Source organism: Brachyistius frenatus, unplaced genomic scaffold, assembly GCF_029030835.1.
Source record: "Brachyistius frenatus isolate BFR_SWC_R1_liver_20210118 unplaced genomic scaffold, ASM2903083v1 Contig_107, whole genome shotgun sequence".
Classification (NCBI taxonomy): Eukaryota; Metazoa; Chordata; class Actinopteri; family Embiotocidae; genus Brachyistius; species Brachyistius frenatus.
In genome coordinates this window covers 899,642-919,175 of record NW_027210706.1, presented here as the reverse complement: position 1 = coordinate 919,175, position 19,534 = coordinate 899,642, and the positions used below count along the sequence as shown (strand labels likewise).

At 39.7% G+C, this 19,534-nt stretch overlaps 1 protein-coding gene across 5 annotated transcripts in view; it reads left to right on the top strand.

The window, feature by feature from the left end:
- Positions 1 to 19,534, top strand: part of LOC138628879 (mitogen-activated protein kinase kinase kinase kinase 4) — a 65,704-nt gene that overhangs the window by 24,017 nt on the left and 22,153 nt on the right. For 3 of the 5 annotated variants that reach the window (XM_069712191.1, XM_069712189.1, XM_069712192.1), the window contains 9 exons: positions 1,481 to 1,653; positions 5,489 to 5,561; positions 6,115 to 6,238; positions 6,835 to 6,951; positions 7,362 to 7,496; positions 11,662 to 11,727; positions 16,754 to 17,095; positions 18,908 to 19,042; positions 19,172 to 19,309. In XM_069712191.1, the coding sequence (XP_069568292.1) occupies positions 1,481 to 1,653; positions 5,489 to 5,561; positions 6,115 to 6,238; positions 6,835 to 6,951; positions 7,362 to 7,496; positions 11,662 to 11,727; positions 16,754 to 17,095; positions 18,908 to 19,042; positions 19,172 to 19,309 (1,303 nt within the window). The remainder of the gene's footprint in view (positions 1 to 1,480; positions 1,654 to 5,488; positions 5,562 to 6,114; positions 6,239 to 6,834; positions 6,952 to 7,361; positions 7,497 to 11,661; positions 11,728 to 16,753; positions 17,096 to 18,907; positions 19,043 to 19,171; positions 19,310 to 19,534) is intronic. The other 2 variants (XM_069712190.1, XM_069712193.1) reach the window with 2 other exon arrangements.

Sequence of the window (19,534 nt, the reverse complement as noted above, 5' to 3'; positions counted from 1 at the left end):
TTCATTAAAACGGGGAGACAATACGAGAAGGTACAAAGTATGTTGTCGCTGCCATTTTTAATCTCAATCAGGGTTTGATGATGAACCTCTCTCCTTCTTTCAGTCCTCTCGTCTCTCCTTCTCTTCCATATATAATTCAAGAGCTCCTCGGAGTGAACTTTCGGTTGAACTCATGCTGTCTTCCATTCAGTATTAATGTCATCAGAAACACAAGTTCATGGGACATCTTTTAATAGCTCCAACGGTCCTGCATGAAGCGCTCCCTTCCTTTTAGCTCCAGGCCTGCTTGAAGCAGCAAAATGAAGCACATATTCTCCCTCGTTGTATTCTATTAGTACAGACAGCACACCTCTGATTTTCGGAGTGTTTCTGTTGGTAGACATTACCTTAGAACTTCAACATCAACTCAGCATTTTGGACAGCATTTTCACTTGGTAGTACTGCAAGGAGGGATTGATTGCACACTGGGGGTGAGTTGCAACACATACTAAAGGATTTTGTGTTTGGTTATAGAGGCTGTGATTGATGGGATGATGTTTGAGGACTGAAATTGCTGGTTTTATATCAGTTTATTGTCGTTTTTGAGTGCATGTTGATTTACAAAGTACCTTAGTTTGCACCTTGTTGTTTTTGACTGACTTTTCTACTTTTGGACTGCAATTTTGTCATTGTTGTTTTTAATTACATTTTGGTCCACTCCTTGTTAATATTCCATTAATTAAGAGATAATAATAAAAAAATAAAAAATAAGTGTAATAGTGAAATAAGTGCTGCTCTGTGTTTCATAATAATAACTCAAGTCAGTAAAATTGCTTTGACCTTATTACCTTAGTGTAACTAGTGTGTGTGAAATTGCTACTTGGTTAAAGTAACCAATTGTTGACTAGATTATTTGAGTTGACAAATAGCAACCTTATTGACCACAAAGTGATTTACAGATGACGACTCTCACACGTTTGTGGGTGGTAGCAGTTTCACAACAATAAACCTTCGAATCAGTGAATGTGGATTTAAAGAATTGCATTTTCTCTCAACTATATTGCAATGGATGGGCAGCACTATAATGTAGAGAGTAACTGGGTGCTTGTTATCAAACCTACTTTTAATAATTTTGTATGTGTTTATCGACTCTATTGTTCACGTAGTACAAAGAGTCTGCCTGGATTTCAAAGGCAATGGGAATTATTATCTTTTTTTTAATGTTATGCCTGAAACACACCAATGATTAATTAGTTGACTAAATAAAACCCCTTTGAATCATGCCCCTTACTTTACATTCAGATCCGCTGTTAAACTAGCCAAAGGGCCATGTGCTTTAGACTCTGCTCTTTGATTGTTAAAGTATAGCCCCAAGGCACATTAAACAGTCATAAATAGATGAACTTTCATGGTCACATTTTTGTGTCTCTATCCCTCTTCTCTCTCTCTTTCACTCTCTCACGCTCTCTCTCTCTCTGTCTGTTATTCCTGTCTTTCACAGGTCAAAGCGTTTCTTGTCATTCGCTGATAGTTGTCTCGTCAAGAACCATCTGCATCGACCCACCACAGACGCCCTGCTGAGACACGCCTTCATCAGAGACCTGGCCAATGAGAGACAGGTTCGCATCATGCTCAAAGATCACCTGGACAGAACGAGGAAGAAGAGAGAGAAAGGTGAGGTGAAACGTAAATTAAAAATGTCCCGATAACAAACTGGTTTCAGTAAAGGGCAGAATTTTTTTTGTCTCTGTGATTTTATTCAGTTGCACAAAGCAGCAGATTTGATTCCCTGAACCTGATAACAGTGAGTCAGCAATAACTGAGTTGGTGGGTCTACAGATGGATTATTCAGCTGATAGGTTTATGTAGGGTGACTCACCGCGACAGAGCCTGATGCATCTTGGCTGCTGTCATGATGGGGATCTGGTGCTGCTTATTGGTTACTGCATGGATAAAATTTAAAAAAAAAAAACACATTCAAACACATCCAAACAGATACTTTTGAACATGGACACAAAATTTAGACCGTAAACCTACAGGGCTTAACGTCTGAATCTATGCAACAAAAAAGAAAGAGAAGTGCAGAAAGCCTGTCCTGATTTAACACCGAGGTTTCTTCTAGATTGAGGTCATCGTCTCTGTGCAGCAATGTCAGAACTGTTTTGTTGTTTGAAATGTGATAATTCTTTAGAGGAACTAATAACATTTCAGGGGGTTTAACAAATAGGGCACTTCACAGGAATATGTCAGAATACATTTTCCATCGTATTTTACAGATTCATTGTGTTATCTGGTTTTCAGCCCAGTCATGGTAAAAAAAATACACAACTACACACTGGAGCTGAGTGAGCGTACCAGCTGAACTGACAGCACAGCAGCTGCTTCTCTCATGCTGTCAAAAACACTGCAATTCTGCTAATTTATAGCATGCTGTTTATGGAAATGTTTCATTTGGTTCCCAGTGCTACCGACAATTAACTTCATTTGCATACATTACAATTTGCTGTATCTTCATTCATTTTGTTGAAATCCAAAACAACACTTTCTGACACTATTACTGCAGTTCTCTGCAATAAGGAGCAAGTTTTATGGCAGGAAGCACTGATTTAGTTATGGAGGGTTTTATATACGAGGTGTGATCAAAATGTTTTGAGACTGTTATTTTGCGCTTGAATGCTGTGCAGTACAGTAATGGACGTGGAGCATGGGGGAAGCAATAACTTTTATAAATTGATCAACATCAGCACCTGTGTTACACATGTTTTGCGACCACTGGCATGTGCATATGTGCACATTTCACCCCGGACCTGAGCAAAGATTTTTTGGCAAACTCAGAAAATCGGCAATGGAGACCATTGAATAGCTTGCCATGCACCAGGTGAGGTGTTTTGAGTAGCATGTGCATTTTAAAAAAGGCAGAACATCCCCGTCCAAGACCAAAAAAAAACACACGTCTGTGGGTGTTGTGTAGCGTGAATTCGTCGACTGTCAACTTCAAGTTTTACTGTGATGTTCTGAGCCGTTGGAGGGAAAATATTCTGTGCAAATGACCTTAACTGTGGCGCAATGTGGTTCTTCAACATGGCAGCATGCTCACTCATAGCGTGTTGAAAATGCACAAGTTGCTCACTGGCAACAACACGATTGTCGATCCCCGGGATTTGGCACCCTGCAACATCTTTGTGTTCCATGTGCTCTCAAGTTTCACTGCTCCGTGTACAGGTGCTAGTAGCTGCAACATTGTGTGTAACACAGGTGCTGTTGTTGATCAAAAGTTGTAACTTGGAATACTTGGAATACACAAAAGTTATTGGCTCCCCCTACTCCACACACATTACTGTGCTGAGCTCCACTATGAACTGTCTCAGAACTTCTTGATTGCACCTAATATATGTGGTAAAAATGTGAATGTAAGTTGGACATGGTGAGAGAAAGAAAGACAGTCAGACAAAAGGGACAAGAGAGTGAGAGAGGGAATGTTGGGCCTGGCCTAAAGGAAGTAAATGGCTGACCTTTCCTTTCCTTTTCTTCTGCATTCACTTGGAACAATGTTTCACACAAAAGACAGAGTGAAGTGGGAAAGAAGGGAACAAGAGGGAGGGAAAAAAGCAACAAATTAGGACTATGGAGAAGGAGGGAGAAAGGCCCAGAGACATAATGTGAGAAGAATTTATCCTCATCTCTACTCTGGATGAGTTACATGTGCTGAATCTGTGATGCCAAAATGTGCAATCAGACAGTGAGAGAAACAGTCCTGGGAGGGGGGGAGAGCAGACGGAGATATTTATTACTTTGCTCTTCTTTTGTTTTTACGTTGGTATTCAGGCAGTGTAAGAAATCATCATCTTGCCAGTTAAAAAAAAGTTAATTCATCTTTGGGAAACTGAAAAAAGAGACTGAAAAAGACAGTGATAACAGCAAAGAGAGAGAGAGAGAGAGAGAGAGAGAGAAACAGGCAGAGAGACGCTGAGGGGAAGGAAGGAGGAAGCAGAATGACCATCTGGTTCTAATCTTCTGTTAGCTTATAAAAACACAGTAATGACTGGTAGACTTTCTGCAAGCTGTGTGTGTGTGTGTGTGTGTGTGTGTGTGTGTGTGTGTGTGTGTGTGTGTGTGTGTGTGTGTGTGTGTGTGTGTGTGTGTGTGTGTGTGTGTGTGTGTGTGTGTGTGTGTAATGAAATGCTGGTAGTATTAGTGCATGTGGGAAAAAACTCACTGCTGCAGAAAAAAAGAGAAATCAATGCTCCGGATATGATGCACAAAGGATGTGTCATTTTCAGCATACCCATGGGTTTAGTTTGGACAAAGTATGCCTTGGAAGACGAATCACTCCAAATAAAAAAAAAAAAAAAAGGCCCACTTCTCAGTGCACATTAACCCTCAGATCGCTCTCCCCTCCTGCAGCTTCGCCTCAGAAAGACACTACATGGGCCAAAATGTTCAAACATGACTTCACAGCAACATAGATGGGATTTCCTCTGTCTGTTGGAAGAGGAGAATTTATCAGTCCTCCTCCTGCGTTCTGCTTTGAACAAACACACCTGTGTTTGTGTTACTTTTCAGCATGTTAATAGCAACATATGGTGTGTCAAGTTAATGTTCAAGTTAGCCCGAGCTACTTCCACGCCATATGTTGGCCAAATGTTTTCATGCTAAGCTGGCTGGGCCCATCCTCGTGTCTCCCCGGAGCAGTGATTGTTAGTGTAGTGGCCACAGTCAAAACTGCCAAACAAAATACTTTTTCTAAATGCATCCAGTGTAAAACATGTGGCTTTAAACCTAAGAGGAATATTAGTTTGGATTAGATTCATAAATTACTATAGAATGGTCAGCAAATAATCATCATGCCTATGCTAACACATGCATGTGTTGTGTGTCCCTCAGTAGAAGGTGTATGTGTAAGAAACTTTTTGTTAGAACTGATTCAGGGTTTTGAACATCACTTTTCCAAAGCCATGCTGCAGTATAAAGGCTGTGCTCCATATGTCGTCCACAAAAGAAGACTGTCGTTTACTTTCTTGTTGAACGAGTTTGCCCAGAATGTACTTTCGTGTGGCTTTGATAATGACAAAATTGCTACTGGCAGTAGACGATGAAGGAACGAGACGGCAGGCATGGAGGGATTTATAATGAAACAGCGGCTGGTTCACGAAGCCAGAAACACAGATAAGAATTCCCACCCCAGCGCTGACACATGAGAGGCGTTCACCCCGAGCACCACCCATGACCACATCTCATTTCTAACAGTGGATGCGTCATTTTACAGTTGATAACCTACTGGCCTCACCCTCAGACATGGTATCACTGGTGTTCAGATGCACTGTTAAGTAGGACACATTACTTTTCTATTCTGCATCTGTTGTATTATGGGTGGCTGCTGTTACATGGTGACATAATTACATCCACTTTGGTATAATTTTTTTTTAAATTGAATAGCCTTCTTTTACTTTTGCAATTGTTTTCTCTCGCACAGTAATCTAAAACCCAATAATAACTATTTCTCTTTAAGAGGGTCCAGAATATGAGTACAGTGGCAGTGAGGAAGAGGATGATGAGGTCACAGAAGAGGAAGGAGAACCCAGGTAAAAGCCTTGTCGCACCATTATGTATGTATGCATGTGGAAAGAAACCGGTCTCACGATGTGTAATGAAAAGTAACAGCAGCAGCAAAAACTGGGCCACAGTAACTACTGCTGCACGTTATTACACATTTCACACATCACATCAAGCAACATGCAATCAAGCACACATGGTTTATGTACCTACATGAACATGTACGTAATGATATTTCATATTATTATCAGTGTTTTGTATATTCCGTGATCGGCCCCCGTGTCACTGTGAACTCTGCCTGTGTTTCAGTGTCCATCACATACAGCGCATCGCTGACGAATCTCTAAGACATGTTTATATTTTTATGTTCACGAACAGATGCTTTCGCCTCTATGTTTCTGTCCCCGGATGTCAAACAGCAGATGGCTCTAGAGCCGAGCACTTGTTCCCAGTATGAGCTTTAAGTGTGTATTTGTGTAACTGTGCCCATTTTCCTCTTCGTCCCCAAGTGTACTTAACACTCTTAACACACCCTTTCTCTGTCTCTCTCCCTCTCTCTCTTTCTCTCTCTCCCCTTCTCAGCTCCATAGTGAACGTTCCCGGCGAATGGACGTTAAGGCGGGAGTTTCTTCGTTTACAGACAGAAGATCGTGAAGGAGGCAGAGACGGAGGCCGCGGAGGAGGTGGGGGTCAGCAAAGACAACAGGTACGTTTCGAGTCCCGCCGCGATCGGATGCACATTCGTTCACATCGACGTAAAATACATCAGATGCCATCGGAAGTCGTAGAAAACAAAATTGAGCGGTTTGTCCAGTTTGGGAAATCAGTGTATGTGTCATTTTATTATTTTGTTTGTTGTTATTGTTGTTAAGATTAGTTGATTAATGGCTTAGTTTATCCACAGAAAATAGCTTCATTAGTTCACTCATTTTTTAAACAGCTAATATAGGGGTGTTAGAAGAGGTGGTGAAAAGTCTGGGTTCATTAATTGAATTTGTTTAGTTCAGCCTTGTATTGTACCCATGTCTCACAAATGTACAAATCAACAAAGATTAAAGAAATGCATCATTTTAGTTTGAAAAGCAGAGTGCTTGCACATTCTGAACTCTAATCTTCTTTCATACTTAGCAATTAGCTTTTGGCTTGTTAAAGTTTTACTAGTTAACTGCCTCATTTTTAGTTTGGTATTGGAGAGTTAAAAATTAGCTCAATATATTTAACTCTGGATACTTCAAAGTGTAAAAAGCTTGCGGTATGATTTTCAGAGTTTTGTTTCGTGAACATATATTATTTCATCCCCAGGCGTTACAGCAGCACAGGCAGCAGCTGGCGGAGCAGGAACGATACAAGCAGCAGCTTCTGGCTGACAGACAGAAGAGGATCCAACAGCAACAAGAGCAACGGCAAAAGTTCGAGGACGTAAGTGCTGTTTATACTCTGATTTCCTCAGTGCTCATTCAGGATCGGCAGGTCAGGAAATGGATGGAAGATAGAACAGTTTCAATTCACTTAGCTCTTGTCAACCTCATCTTTACAAGAAGCACATCAATGTCACCTTCCACCTGCTCAGTCACATCATAACTCGGCACACTACAACTGCTCTGATGCTTCAACCTTTGACATTGTCGTATGAATATTTTGTGAACACAGTAACTGCAAACTGTTGCAAATGTGTGCCATGTTAATGATCTGACAGCTGAAGTTTCATTGTAAATTGTTAAACATGTTCTACAAACATTTAGTGTAGTTCATGTTGGTAAACCTTGTGTTTCGTAAATCCGTATGCGTTTGTCGTTTCATTTTCACTTCATTTGCTTTGCTCTAACCAGCAGCAGAGGCAGCAGCTGACAGACTGTGCCTTTCAGTGGGCGGAGCTTCAGGAAGTCTTCCTCGGGGAGGAGTCTGATCTCCATGACAACCGAATCTTACTGGAGGAGAGAAACAGGAGGTGTGACAGGAGACAGGTAAAGATGAACCTCTGTCTTTTTGTGTTGGTAGTGAGGTGGAGGTGCGGCCGTCCTTACCTTAAGGGTTTTCGTAGAATTAATTCCACTTCCTCAAGTGTGTAAATATAAAGAAACTCAGAAACATGCCTTCATTTTCAGCGACTAGGCTTTGGTGGTGGTGCTGCTAGTTGGTCTGATGTTCAGTCCGAATCTCCAGGTGCTAAACACCAGTTCACGAAGATACTCTAGATCAATTATTAGCATTTTAGAATTATAAACATAAAACGTGACTACAGCAACATCATACTTTGAAGGTCACATTTTTGGCCATTCAATCAATTGAAGTCGATAGCAACTCCTCTTTTAAATGTGGTTCGGTCCACCGGAAGCTCCTCGGGGAAAGATGTGGCTCCATAGCTGCTAAAATGCTTTGCTGTTTTCATCACCTGGCCGTTAACTTTGTCAGCTGTGTGGTGCCGGGTAAGTAGTCAGCTGCCTACTGACATGGAAATGATGCTGATGAGGACTGTCGGGATGAAACAAAAGTGAAGAACTGCAAAGTGATAAGTGACTTCGTGCTAAAATTCTTGCCCAATAGATCAACTCTGCTGCATGTCCTTAATAACCTCTGTTTCTTAAAGAACCTAATAAAAGCTGACATTAAAACTGTGTATCAGGTATAACTGTTTGAGAACTTCTATAAATATGCAAGAATCTGACCTTTTTGCCAAAACTGCTCTGAACCCGTCAGACCTGAGGTTCAAGTGAATAAAACATCTCATGTCTTTAGGATTGTACTTCATGTCGTCTGACAGGATTTACATAATACCATATCTACCAAAAACCTGAGTTATCTGTCAGAAGGAATACCTTGTGGCATGAACATTAGGGCCGTGTATGTGTGACTTCGGCTCCATCCAAATTTCATGCAGCAGTTGACACATGAACTTGTTTTCCTCAGAAACTCTGAGGTCAGGGTGTGTTTGATGCAAGCTGCACTGATGTAGCGGTTGCACCCGTCAGCCAGGTGATAAAAACATCCTCTCCTCGACGCAGCGGACCAGAAGAGACATTTTTAAGGGCAGAAGTGAAGTTTATAATTATGAACAGCAGAAGACAAAACTTTATGGGATCGAAAGTGACTCGTTGACACATTTCCATCAAATACAAGAAACGGGTGCTGCCTTCTCCTTTTTGCAAGCTTTACATCAAACATGACTTTCAGAATGCAGGCTGCTTGAAAGCTTGAGGAATTAAATATGCATAAAAGAGGAGGTCCATGTATACGTAGAAGAAATTAGCATTTCACAGCAGATGGAGATGGAATAAGATTCAGATATTCTTTGTTTTGCTTCTTTTCTGCAGGTTCATGTTAAAAGGTCTTTTACTTTTACAAAGTTGCTGAAAAATCTCTTTCACCTCGTTTGAGTTTAATTTGTAACATCACATCAGTGAGGTAGCGTTGCAAAGCAACTGTAACCGTGTGCGTGCGTGCACACTTTTTTTACAAAGTATGCTGAGACAGGGTGAAGTGTCTTTACCAATTCTTAGTCATTTCAAACAAAGACACAGCTCTTTTTACTATTTTAGAAAATTCATTTTCAGTCATTAATTTTAACGCATGCTTAATGAACCTATCCCACACACCACTGACTTTCAATGGTTGTATATTAAGACCACAGAGCAGATTAGTGACTGTGATTTCTTCCCGTTGAAGACACGGTAGTTCAATGCTATTATTATCTGTCTTGTTATATTATATGTCTATTTGGTGTGCTTGTCTGTGTGGCAGAGAGCTATCTGTACGTGTTGGGTTCTGATTACACAGATTGCCTCAAAGTCATTAAGTTCAGCATGCGTAATGGATCTATCGGATGCTTCATTAGGTTTTAATGCATCTGCATTTAATTATGTGACGGGTTCAGTGAGTGTGTGATGTGAGGTCTTGTACTTTGTCGGATGAAGAACTCTTCTGGTGTTGAGCTTCCAATCATTTCACACATCGATTGATATGGCAAGCGTCACATCATGCATTTCGGTGGGGTGTTGGCGGCTTAAACGGAGAAGTGTCTGTGTGACGGCCAGTTTTGTGTCGCAGCACTGGACGGAGAAAGTGAATGATAAAGGGTGTGATTACGCGACCCTGCGTCTGCAACCCTGAACAGGATAAATGGGTAGATTTTCTTGTTAATCCGTGCTTTGTTTTTTTTTTTACTACAGAATAGTTATTTAAAAAGAGCTTACTTACTTTAAGTGAGTCAGATCACTTTGGTTCTTGAAATGCTATTAACAGTTATTCATGCAGATTTGTACAGACAGCATCCTAATGACTTTGATCCCCTTGGACCATCACTAGCAACACCCAAAGTTTGACATATCCAATCCAGCGGTAGCTGTTTCATTATAGCCACATAAGGGTCAATCGGATGCCATCGTTTTATTGTAGATTTCAGTGTTATGTGATCAGCTGTTATCTTGTATCTAGAAATGGCATGCATAAACCCGTGACCTTTCTGTGAGGAGAATGTTGTTTTTTCTTGAATTGAAACTGTTGAAAATGAGACCCTATTGGCAGGTATGACAACCTATTCACAGCTGAAGTACTGGAAACCACATTTTCCACAAAACCACACCTTGCTGTTGCAAAGGGTGGTTTTGTGACCTGTTTAAATGGCAGTGCTTGCTTGTTTGTTGTTGGCTTGTATCATTGAAATGGCCCCCGTTTACTCACCCTTCAACTTTCATATGATGAGGTGCAACCACGACCCTTCATGTTGCACATGAACATATCGCAGCACCGTGATATGCACAGAGCTATAACCCTCGTAAGTATTCCAAGTTTACGTTGCTTGATCCGAATCGACCCCTGAATCACACACATTTGTGTGACCTCTAGCGTGAGCATTCACAATTTGGCCATGGACTTGAAACTTGAGCCACAGTTTGGGTCATTTCCACATCACGTTTTCCCTCAGAACTTGGTGTTGACAGTCTGACCCTGGGGGAAAGAATTCACAGTGCACAACCCCATGACTCCCCTAATCTGACTTGGTCTGATATTTGGTCTTGGACGGTGATGTTTTCCCCCTCTTGACATTCAAATGCCAGTCAAAACACCTCACCTGGCTCATTGCCTCTTTTTGAGATTGTCTGAAGAACTTTTAGGTTTTCTGTTTCCAAGTTTGAGTCAGATTTTATTGTGCGCTTTCTGCTGAAGTCTATTGTGAAATTGCAAATGCACACACATGCCACTGCTCACAAAAAGGTGTGAAACTCGGGTGCGGTTGTTGATCAAGTGACGTAACTTGGAATACCTACTGACAAAGGTTATAGCTTTCCCCTGCTATCGTTCGCACACAAACTTTTGGATTGAGCCTTGTACATCCTATAAATCTTAACTGTCATTCTTTTCTAATCTAGATTGAGTGTTAATGCTCAGTTTAGATTTTTGCTCAGAGGGCACTTGTACTTTGCCATGGAAGCTTAGTAATCAAGTTAAGCTGCCGTTTTAGCTTAAGCTCTTTTGAATGTGACCCTTCAGAGCTGAGCCAAATAAACATCATTTTGAAGCAATGGTGCAATCACTGCAAATATTGAATTATGTTTTTAATTATGTTTAATTAAACATTGTAAATGTAAAAATATACAATTTGGTCCATTTGGACTTTTTTTCCAGGAGAAATTCAAAATGAGGCCGTAATGAAATATTTAGAGTTGAGGTTGCTGGCTAAAAGCTCCATGCCATCTTGCACACGCTGAATATTTTAGTTCCCACCTCTCAGAATTCTCCTCAAAACCTTAAAATATGGTAATTAAAAGAAGCCTGTGTGTGTGTGCGTGTTGTGTTTCCGTTTTCTATTCTATAGACCTACAAGGAAACAATAATGTAAAACTAGAAGATTTCAGAGTTTGAATTAAAGTGAAATGTAGTTATTAGGATTTTGTTAGTAATTAAAGCCATGGAATATAGTGGCAGATATCTCAATTCAACCACGTGGCTACCTGTTCAAATTATGATGTGTGTGTGTGTGTGTGTGTGTGTGTGTGTGTGTGTGTGTGTGTGTGTGTGTGTGTGTGTGTGTGTGTGTGTGTGTGTGTGTGTGTGTGTGTGTGTGTGTGTGTGTGTGTGTGTGTGTGTGTGTGTGTGTGTGTGTGTGTGTGTGTGTGTGTGTGTGTTGAACAGGACCAGGCAGCCAGACAGCGGAGTACTGATGTGTCAGTAAGGCCTCTGGATTCCACAGCAAAGCAGGTAACTAACCTTCACTCTGTATTTTTTCACTTTCTCATCATTTATTCCTCCATTTTTCATTGGAGTGTCAGCAGGTGGAATTTATTTTGAAATATTCTCAGTGTGGCCTTCTTAATGCCGCTGATGGTTTTGGTCTGACGACACTGCGGTGGGTTAAGTGGTCTTATGTGCAGACTGCTGATCTGTCAGCAGGGTTAAATTAGTTCTTTCTTTCTTTCTTTCTTTCTTTCTTTCTTTCTTTCTTTCTTTCTTTCTTTCTTTCTTTCTTTCTTTCTTTCTTTCTTTCTTCCCTTCTGTCTTTCTTCCCTTCTGTCTTTGTCTTTTAATATTTTTTGCACTTCTTGGAAGCTTTGTAGTTGTGTTTCCTTTTTCTTTATTCCTTTCCCGTTATCATAAATCCCACGTCTCCCAGTTTTTTTTCTATATTGCTTAATTCTCAACTTCATCTGTTGTCTTTTTATCTTTCAACAAAAAAAGCAGTGCATGTCTGTGTAAATTGGAAGTTGGTTGTTTAAGTCATTAAAAAAAGAATGAAAAACCTCCATTTGCATCTTCCCACTTGTGAGAATCTGCTGATTTATTTGTGTAATTACATCGTAATCTTAATATCTTTGGGCTTTGGACTCTCGCGTAGAAAATGTTGACATTTAAAGACATCACTTAAACTTTGGGACTGAGTCCATTTAATGTATTTTCAATATTTTATAGATCAAAGGGTTAATCGGTTATTGGAGATGTGGTAACGTATTCCTCTTAAGTAGAAATGCCCCCACTTTTAATATGAGAAAATAATGTTGCAAAGCTGAAGAGAGCTTTGATCCAAAAAAACTGAACTAAGACATTGTTTGTATGAAGGGAGATAGAGTTGCTGTTGTTGTTGTTGTTGTTGTTGTTGTTGTCCGTGTCACTGACTCGGATAGATAGAAGATAAAAGGAATTGTGTGAGTGAAGGCAGGTAAAGAGAAATAAGACATGAAACGGGAGAGAACAAAGGAAGAATGAAAAAAGAAACGGAGCGTCTGCAATTTCCGTCTGAAGTGTCTGTATTCAAATTCAGATTACAGAGCAGTTTGCTGTGGATGTCTTGTTCTTGTTCTTCTTCTTCTTCTTCTTCTTCTTCTTTTTCTTGTTCTTGTTCTTTTTCTTCTTCTTCTTCTTCTTCTTTTTCTTGTTCTTGTTCTTTTTCTTCTTCTTCTTCTTGTTCTTCTTTTTCTTCTTTTTTTTCTTGTTCTTTTCCTTCTTCTTTTTCTTTTTCTTCTTCTTCTTCTTCTTCTTCCTCTTCCTCTTCCTCTTCCTCTTCCTCCCCCTGTTTGCGGTGTGGAACCTTCAGTTATAGCATCTTCCTTTGAATTTATCTTTGGTTTTCTTTCAACATATTACTGTCTCATCTCTGCTGGGGTTTCACACATACAGGTTTGCAAAACATGTTTCTTTTCTCTGTCACGTCGTTACACTTTCTGTGAATCTCTTGACTACCTCCCAAGTCCCACATCCCTCTGTTCTCCTCTCCCTGCCCGGACGTTGTTGTGATTCTGTCATGTACTGAGAATTACTCTTTATTTATATGCTACAGTCTGTAGTCCTGTAATTCTTAAAATTTACGAAAACGAAGTGTCAGCAACACTATACACAATAAGTGCTGTAGCCAGATTTACCTCCGGGTATTTATGCTCAGGTATTTGGGATGATTTTATCAAAATGTTTCCAAAACAAACAAACCATCAGCAATTTAATTTAACGTTAGTCATAATTTTTCTGTTACATTTTTTTCTCTGATTTGCAATAAGAGCCTTACGCTCCTCATGAATCTTGCATTGCATTTTTCTCAGGGTAGTTTTGTTGTTATTTAGTTTGGTGATGGTTCTCATTTGATCTCCTATTTGCTGATAGTTTAAATGTACAAAAACATAATATAATAAAATAATAAACAATATTTTGCCTTTTTGGTAGTCGTAGAACTATTCAGATCTTTTAAGTAAAGTACCAATACAGCATTGTAAAACTACTCCATTACATGCATGTCCTGCATTAACAATCCAACTTAAGTAAAAGTACAGAAGTGTTATCACCAAAATCTAGTTTAACTATTATAGAAGTAAAATGCTATTATTAAAGAAGAACAAACAAAGTCCTGATCCACAAATGTGCTTTCATTTTTTTTAACCCTTGTGTTGTCCTCGGGTCAAAATGACCCGCAGCTGTGTTCAACCAAGTTCTATTTTATTTCTATATTTTTATATTTTTTGGGATCATTGGTGATCATTCTTTAAGGAAACCCTCACAGCCTCCTTGTCACCAATGATCCCAAAAAATATGAAAATAAAATAGAAATTGGTTGAACACAGCTGCGGGTCATTTTGACCCAAAGACAACACGAGGGTTAAGAGATATCAGATCATTTGAAGATTTAATGAAATGAAACCATGTGAGAAGTTCAGAGGGAAAAATCACTATTTGTTGGAGTTGTTAACAACTCATTGACATCTGAAATGTGACCCCCAACTCCACGCTGCCTTCTGTAAGATGAAGATGTAATGGTTGGAAACCATTGGTTTAATCTTTTACAATGTATTTCCAAAGCTTGTTATATTACCCATTGTGTTAAAGCTTCATCTAAAAAGTAATTAAGCTGTCAGATAAATGAAGTGGAGTAGAAAGTACAATATTTACCTCTGATCGATAGTGGACAGGAAGTAGCATCAAATGGAAATACTCAAGGAGATTACGAAGACCCCAAAATTGTTACTAAGTACAGTACTTGAGTAAATGCACTTAGTTACTTTCCACCACTGCTCTTTGGACAACTGAATCTCATCTCTATTTGTCTGTCATGCTGTTACTCTATCCACTCCAGCAAATCTGTTCCAAATGGTCGAGCGACCATAAAAGCATTAAAAAGCCCTTCACTGTTAATGGAAATGTTTGTCTTTATTTAGGTTCCACAATAAGTTCTGCATTTAATGTTCTACTCGCAACAAAAATCAGTTTTCATGTGATTATTTCAATAACTTTATATAATGTCAGTGTGTCACTTGATCTGTAATCGTCAGTCTTAATCACTATGTCCGGTACCAAATAGAGCAATTAGGGGTTCTTATTTAAGTCACAATTATCCAGTGATGACTTGGATGGTCTGTTGCAGACAGCTTACGTGGTGTGTTTCCTGATGTTGCTGTGAGAACAGGCCTTGTTCCCGAGGTCCAAAAAAACTGTTACACCATGGCTGAAGAACAGTTTAGTTGAACAAGGTTAGGAAAGTATGCTGAGTATACTGACTCGGTGTGTCTCTCAATTTGTTCTTCAGTTCATTGTCAAGAAAATAACATGAGGAAAACAGCATGTGGGAGCCATGTTAGCTCTTAGGTGGACAGAATGTCACAAAGTGTCATTTCTCCTTGTGATTTCATAAATATCACCTATAAAGGCTACCTTAGCAGTGGTGGTGGTAGTCTGTGAGCTTCCTTTAATGTATGAAAGTGTTTGTATACAAACTGTAAAGTAGAAGCTGGCAGTCGTCACACAACTTACCAGAGTTTACCTGTGCTGCTCTACTGTATAGTACTCTGCTGTAACGTTTCATGCATGTATAGGTGTTTTGGTTTGATGAAGCTTCAAACCTGCTGCTCAGTTTCTATTAGGGGCTGATCTGCACAAACTTTAAATTATTTTATTGTTGATCACTATACATAAATGCAACATCAATGAAATAAATGTCTTTTTTTTATTATTATTATTCCTCTTCCAGCCAATTTGAAATGTTTATTGGTTCTGTTTAAAAAAAAAAATTTAAAAAAAAAAGCTGAAGACAGCTGTAACCCAAAGAAAATCAGCTCTGAGATGTGTAGATCACACTAGTGCTTCTTTATTTCTGCTTTTATTGCATTTTCTCTGGAGGTGGTTGTGCTTGCAAATCAGATTCCTGAGCCAGCGAGCCAGCACCAGATGCTGTCAGTCAATTTGTCCAAGCCTCATTGCCAGCACTGGGCTGTTTGCAGTTTTATGTTTTCATATCTGGGTTTAATGTTTTACATCAAGCAGTTATTCAGCTTCAGTTTGTCATAAGTAGCATCATGATTCAATGTTTGCTTTATGAGGTATCTGTGCTGTATCAGTGGTTTGTCCTGTCAGTTTCATCAGAGCCTAGAAGTGCCCGTCTTTAGGATAAACAATTATTTCAAATAATTAGTGTGCAAGTAGTTATACATGTATATATGATACAGTATATTATAAATATAGCATTGAGCGGATCAGACATGTCAATGTTTGTAGTGTATAGTAAATTTTTCCAGCAGCCTGCACACTACAATCAGACTTCAACCGTTAGATCTCAGTTTCCTTCACTTTTCACTGATAATATAACAGCTTGACTCACTTAGTAACACATCCCTTGTGTTTTGTATCTGAAGTGATTTTTTTTTTTTTTTCCTTTTGAAGTGCAATTCAATGAGTGTATATCAGTCTGTTCTCCCAACTCAATTGGATTGGATCATTTCAGTAAAGTAGACTTCATCAAAACAGTTATCCAGCAAAAACTACCAATTTAATTGAATAAATCAAATGAAGTAACATATTCAAGAGACAATTTTCAACTGGGTGAAATCAGCAGTTTAATGTTTTAATGTTATCGATTTATTCCCATGAAATATACTGTTAGAAGATTAAATAAATTGTCACTTCAGAATTTGAGAGACCTTGTGTGAGAGCAATACCATGTTAAGTCCCAGATCTAACCACGCCTCTATGGATTAGATGTATTGAACACTGACTTCATGTACATTTCAACAGTTAATAATAGTTTTACTGTTGTTGTTAATGTTCAGTCAGGAACAGGCCGATTGATCAGCTGTTTTTCTACTTTGTTTATGTAATTGATGAACATTTTAATCGTCTCAGAAGCATTAAAAAAAACTGTTCAAGTGTTGCATTTTTAGCTTACAACACAGTGTACATACTGTATATCCAATTCCATGTGGACGCTTCCAGGCTCTGTCAGTTTTTATGTGTGCTTTTCATGTGTGCTACATAGAGAGTTCCAAAACAGCTGCTTCAGCATAAGGCCCAGCACTCTCAGCCTCAGCTACAGCCACAAGCCAAGCCCCAGCCTCTGGCTCAACATCAGCAGCCCTCAGCGGGTAGGAGATCCCACCGCACCCTGCCTAAGGACCAAACCCAGCTCCTGTCGCTGCAGCACGACCACAGACACAGGGAGAAAGAGAGGCAGAGAGAAACGTCTGTGGCAGCTGTCCAAAAGCTAAAAGCTAACAGTGGGAACACAGCTGCTGCTGCTGCTGCTGTTGCTGCTGCTGCCGCCGCCGCCGCCGCCGCTGCTGCCTCGCCCAGCCGCCCTGCAAACAGCCAGCGCTCAGTGGTAAACCCGGCCTTCCTCAGCCGTGGAGCACCTTGTATCACCTCCACACCTCACATCTTTCTGTCTTTCTTTCCTTCTTGTACGCACTTGAATGAGTGTTTTTCTTTTATTTCCCTCAGTCAGTTGTTTCGTCTTTTTCCCCTCTCTCTTTTTATGTACTTGGTTTGGCCACTTCATCCTTTTCTCAGCTGATTGACCTCGTTTACCTGTAGGGCGTGATGTGACAAACCACAGGTGTCTTTTCCAGAAGTTCCAACAGCCAGTCAGAGGGATGACTGGTTTCGCACAAAAAAACGCACAGCTCCAAATCCTAAGATTTATTATTAAAAATTGCCACCAACAGGGTGTAATGAGTGGGTTATATGGACCTTAAAATACCATGATGTTTAAGGGTATTTCTGTGATAATTATATTTTTGTCAATATGACAATATATTGAAAAATATGTTATTGTTAATTTAACGGGCATACAATTGCAACATACAATTATAGTTTTATATTTCAGCATAAATGTAAAACTTTGCCTTGATTTATTCAGTAAAAGCATATTCCTGTGGTTTGTTGTACATCTGATCTTTTGGAAACACTTCCACACCACTGAAGTCGCTCCTCTTTCTAAAGCTAATGTTGGCACCGTGGAAACTTTCAACCGTACTTGTTGCTGCTTTGTGCAAGTTGCATACATACTGTACAACATACCGTAACTGTATGATGTCATCAAGTCACAAAGTTGGAATATTGCCATTTTTACTATGATTTTTTTTGTTTTATTCAATTCAATTCTATTTTATTTATATAGCACCAAATCACAACACAGGTTATTTCATGGCACTTAACACATTAAAGTCCTTACAGCAGAACTTTACAATATTATATAGACAAACCCAACAATTCAACAATTCCCACATAAGCTAGGAGGGGAAAAAAACTCCTCTTTAAGGGAGAAAAACCTCCAACAGAGGGAAGGAAAAACTCCCTCTTAACAGGAAGAAACCTCCGACAGAACCAGGCTCAGAGGTGGGCGGCCATCTGCCTTGACCGGTTGGGGTGAGAGGAGAGCAGAGAGAGAAAAGGACAGCATAGAGATACAAGACATGAACTGGTGGTGGGGCTGACAATTGTAATCAAATTAAAAATGTTACTGATGTCACTGACAGGGCACACGCCTATTGCGTTGTGTTGTAAAGTAAGGACAGTCATGTGTTCCCACAATGGCTCATGCACCGTATCAGCCTCCAAAGGTGATGAGTCATAGTTGGATCATATTAAACTTCATAGCACAAAAGGCCCATCAGTGCATCTAACATCATGCTGCAGTATGTTATACCATAGAAGAGGAAAGCACCAATAAGATACGCCTTCTACATTTGTAACAATAGAAATATGCTATTTGATATACAGTATAACCATTAAAATCTGAAGTGAAGCATTTTGTAATCATTTTGAATACAAATATATTTATATATACAAGTGTATTTAGAAGCAGTTTAATTTTTCATACCAGTTATTTGATGTGGTTTGTGGTGCATATACAAAGCCAAAGTTGACTTGCATTGTTATAAATGGGGTGGAAGAAATAAACAGAAAGAAACAAGCCTTTGGACAACAGCATACAATTCAACTGCATCATAAACTGCAGCTTCCAAAATGGTCAAACACATTCAAAAATACAAAAAAGAAGAAGATTATAACCGTCATTCTTATCTCATTTAGATGATCTGCTTTGATGGAGGAGTAAGTCAAATGTTTTATGCTTCAAGGAACACGCATACATAGGCAGAAATGATTCAGTCTGCTGTGTTTTATGTTTCAGATGGACTTCCAGGAATCAAACTTAGCCAGGTTGCTTTTGGCTGCCGGTCTGCCCAGCCAGATGCACTCGAGGCTGGGCTCTGGAAGCAGCTCCAGTCCCTGTACCCCAGCCATGCAGAGAGCTCACTTCAACCAGGTACACAATTATCTCACATCATGCTGTTTTGCAACTATGATAATGAGGGTAATGTTGCATAAAGTGTTTAGCCACATAAATGCCATTTGCTGTCACAGATGACTGTTATTTTTTATTTTTTTCCCCCAGAGTGCCAATCTCCGCTCGATTCGAGATGCCCCTCACAGCAGCTCCATGTCAGATATGGCCATCTCCCCCTTGTCCCCGTTTTCTCCCATGTCTCCAACTGACAGTGTCTTCTGGGACTCTGCGGAGACTCCACCTAAAGTGAGTTGGATGTGTTCTTTTAGCTCCTCAACAACACATCAGGTTACAGCTCCAGCCGGTTGGATGACTGACATAAATCAGGCATAAATTGAACTAATGTGTATTTTGTGTTTCTGGCTGCCATTGAAAGAGGAAGTTGTTGTTATTGTCATGCCAGTGACAGGGTGTAGCCTGAATCACATGAGCTTGGCATAATGTGTGTGTTATACATCTCGTATTCCGGTC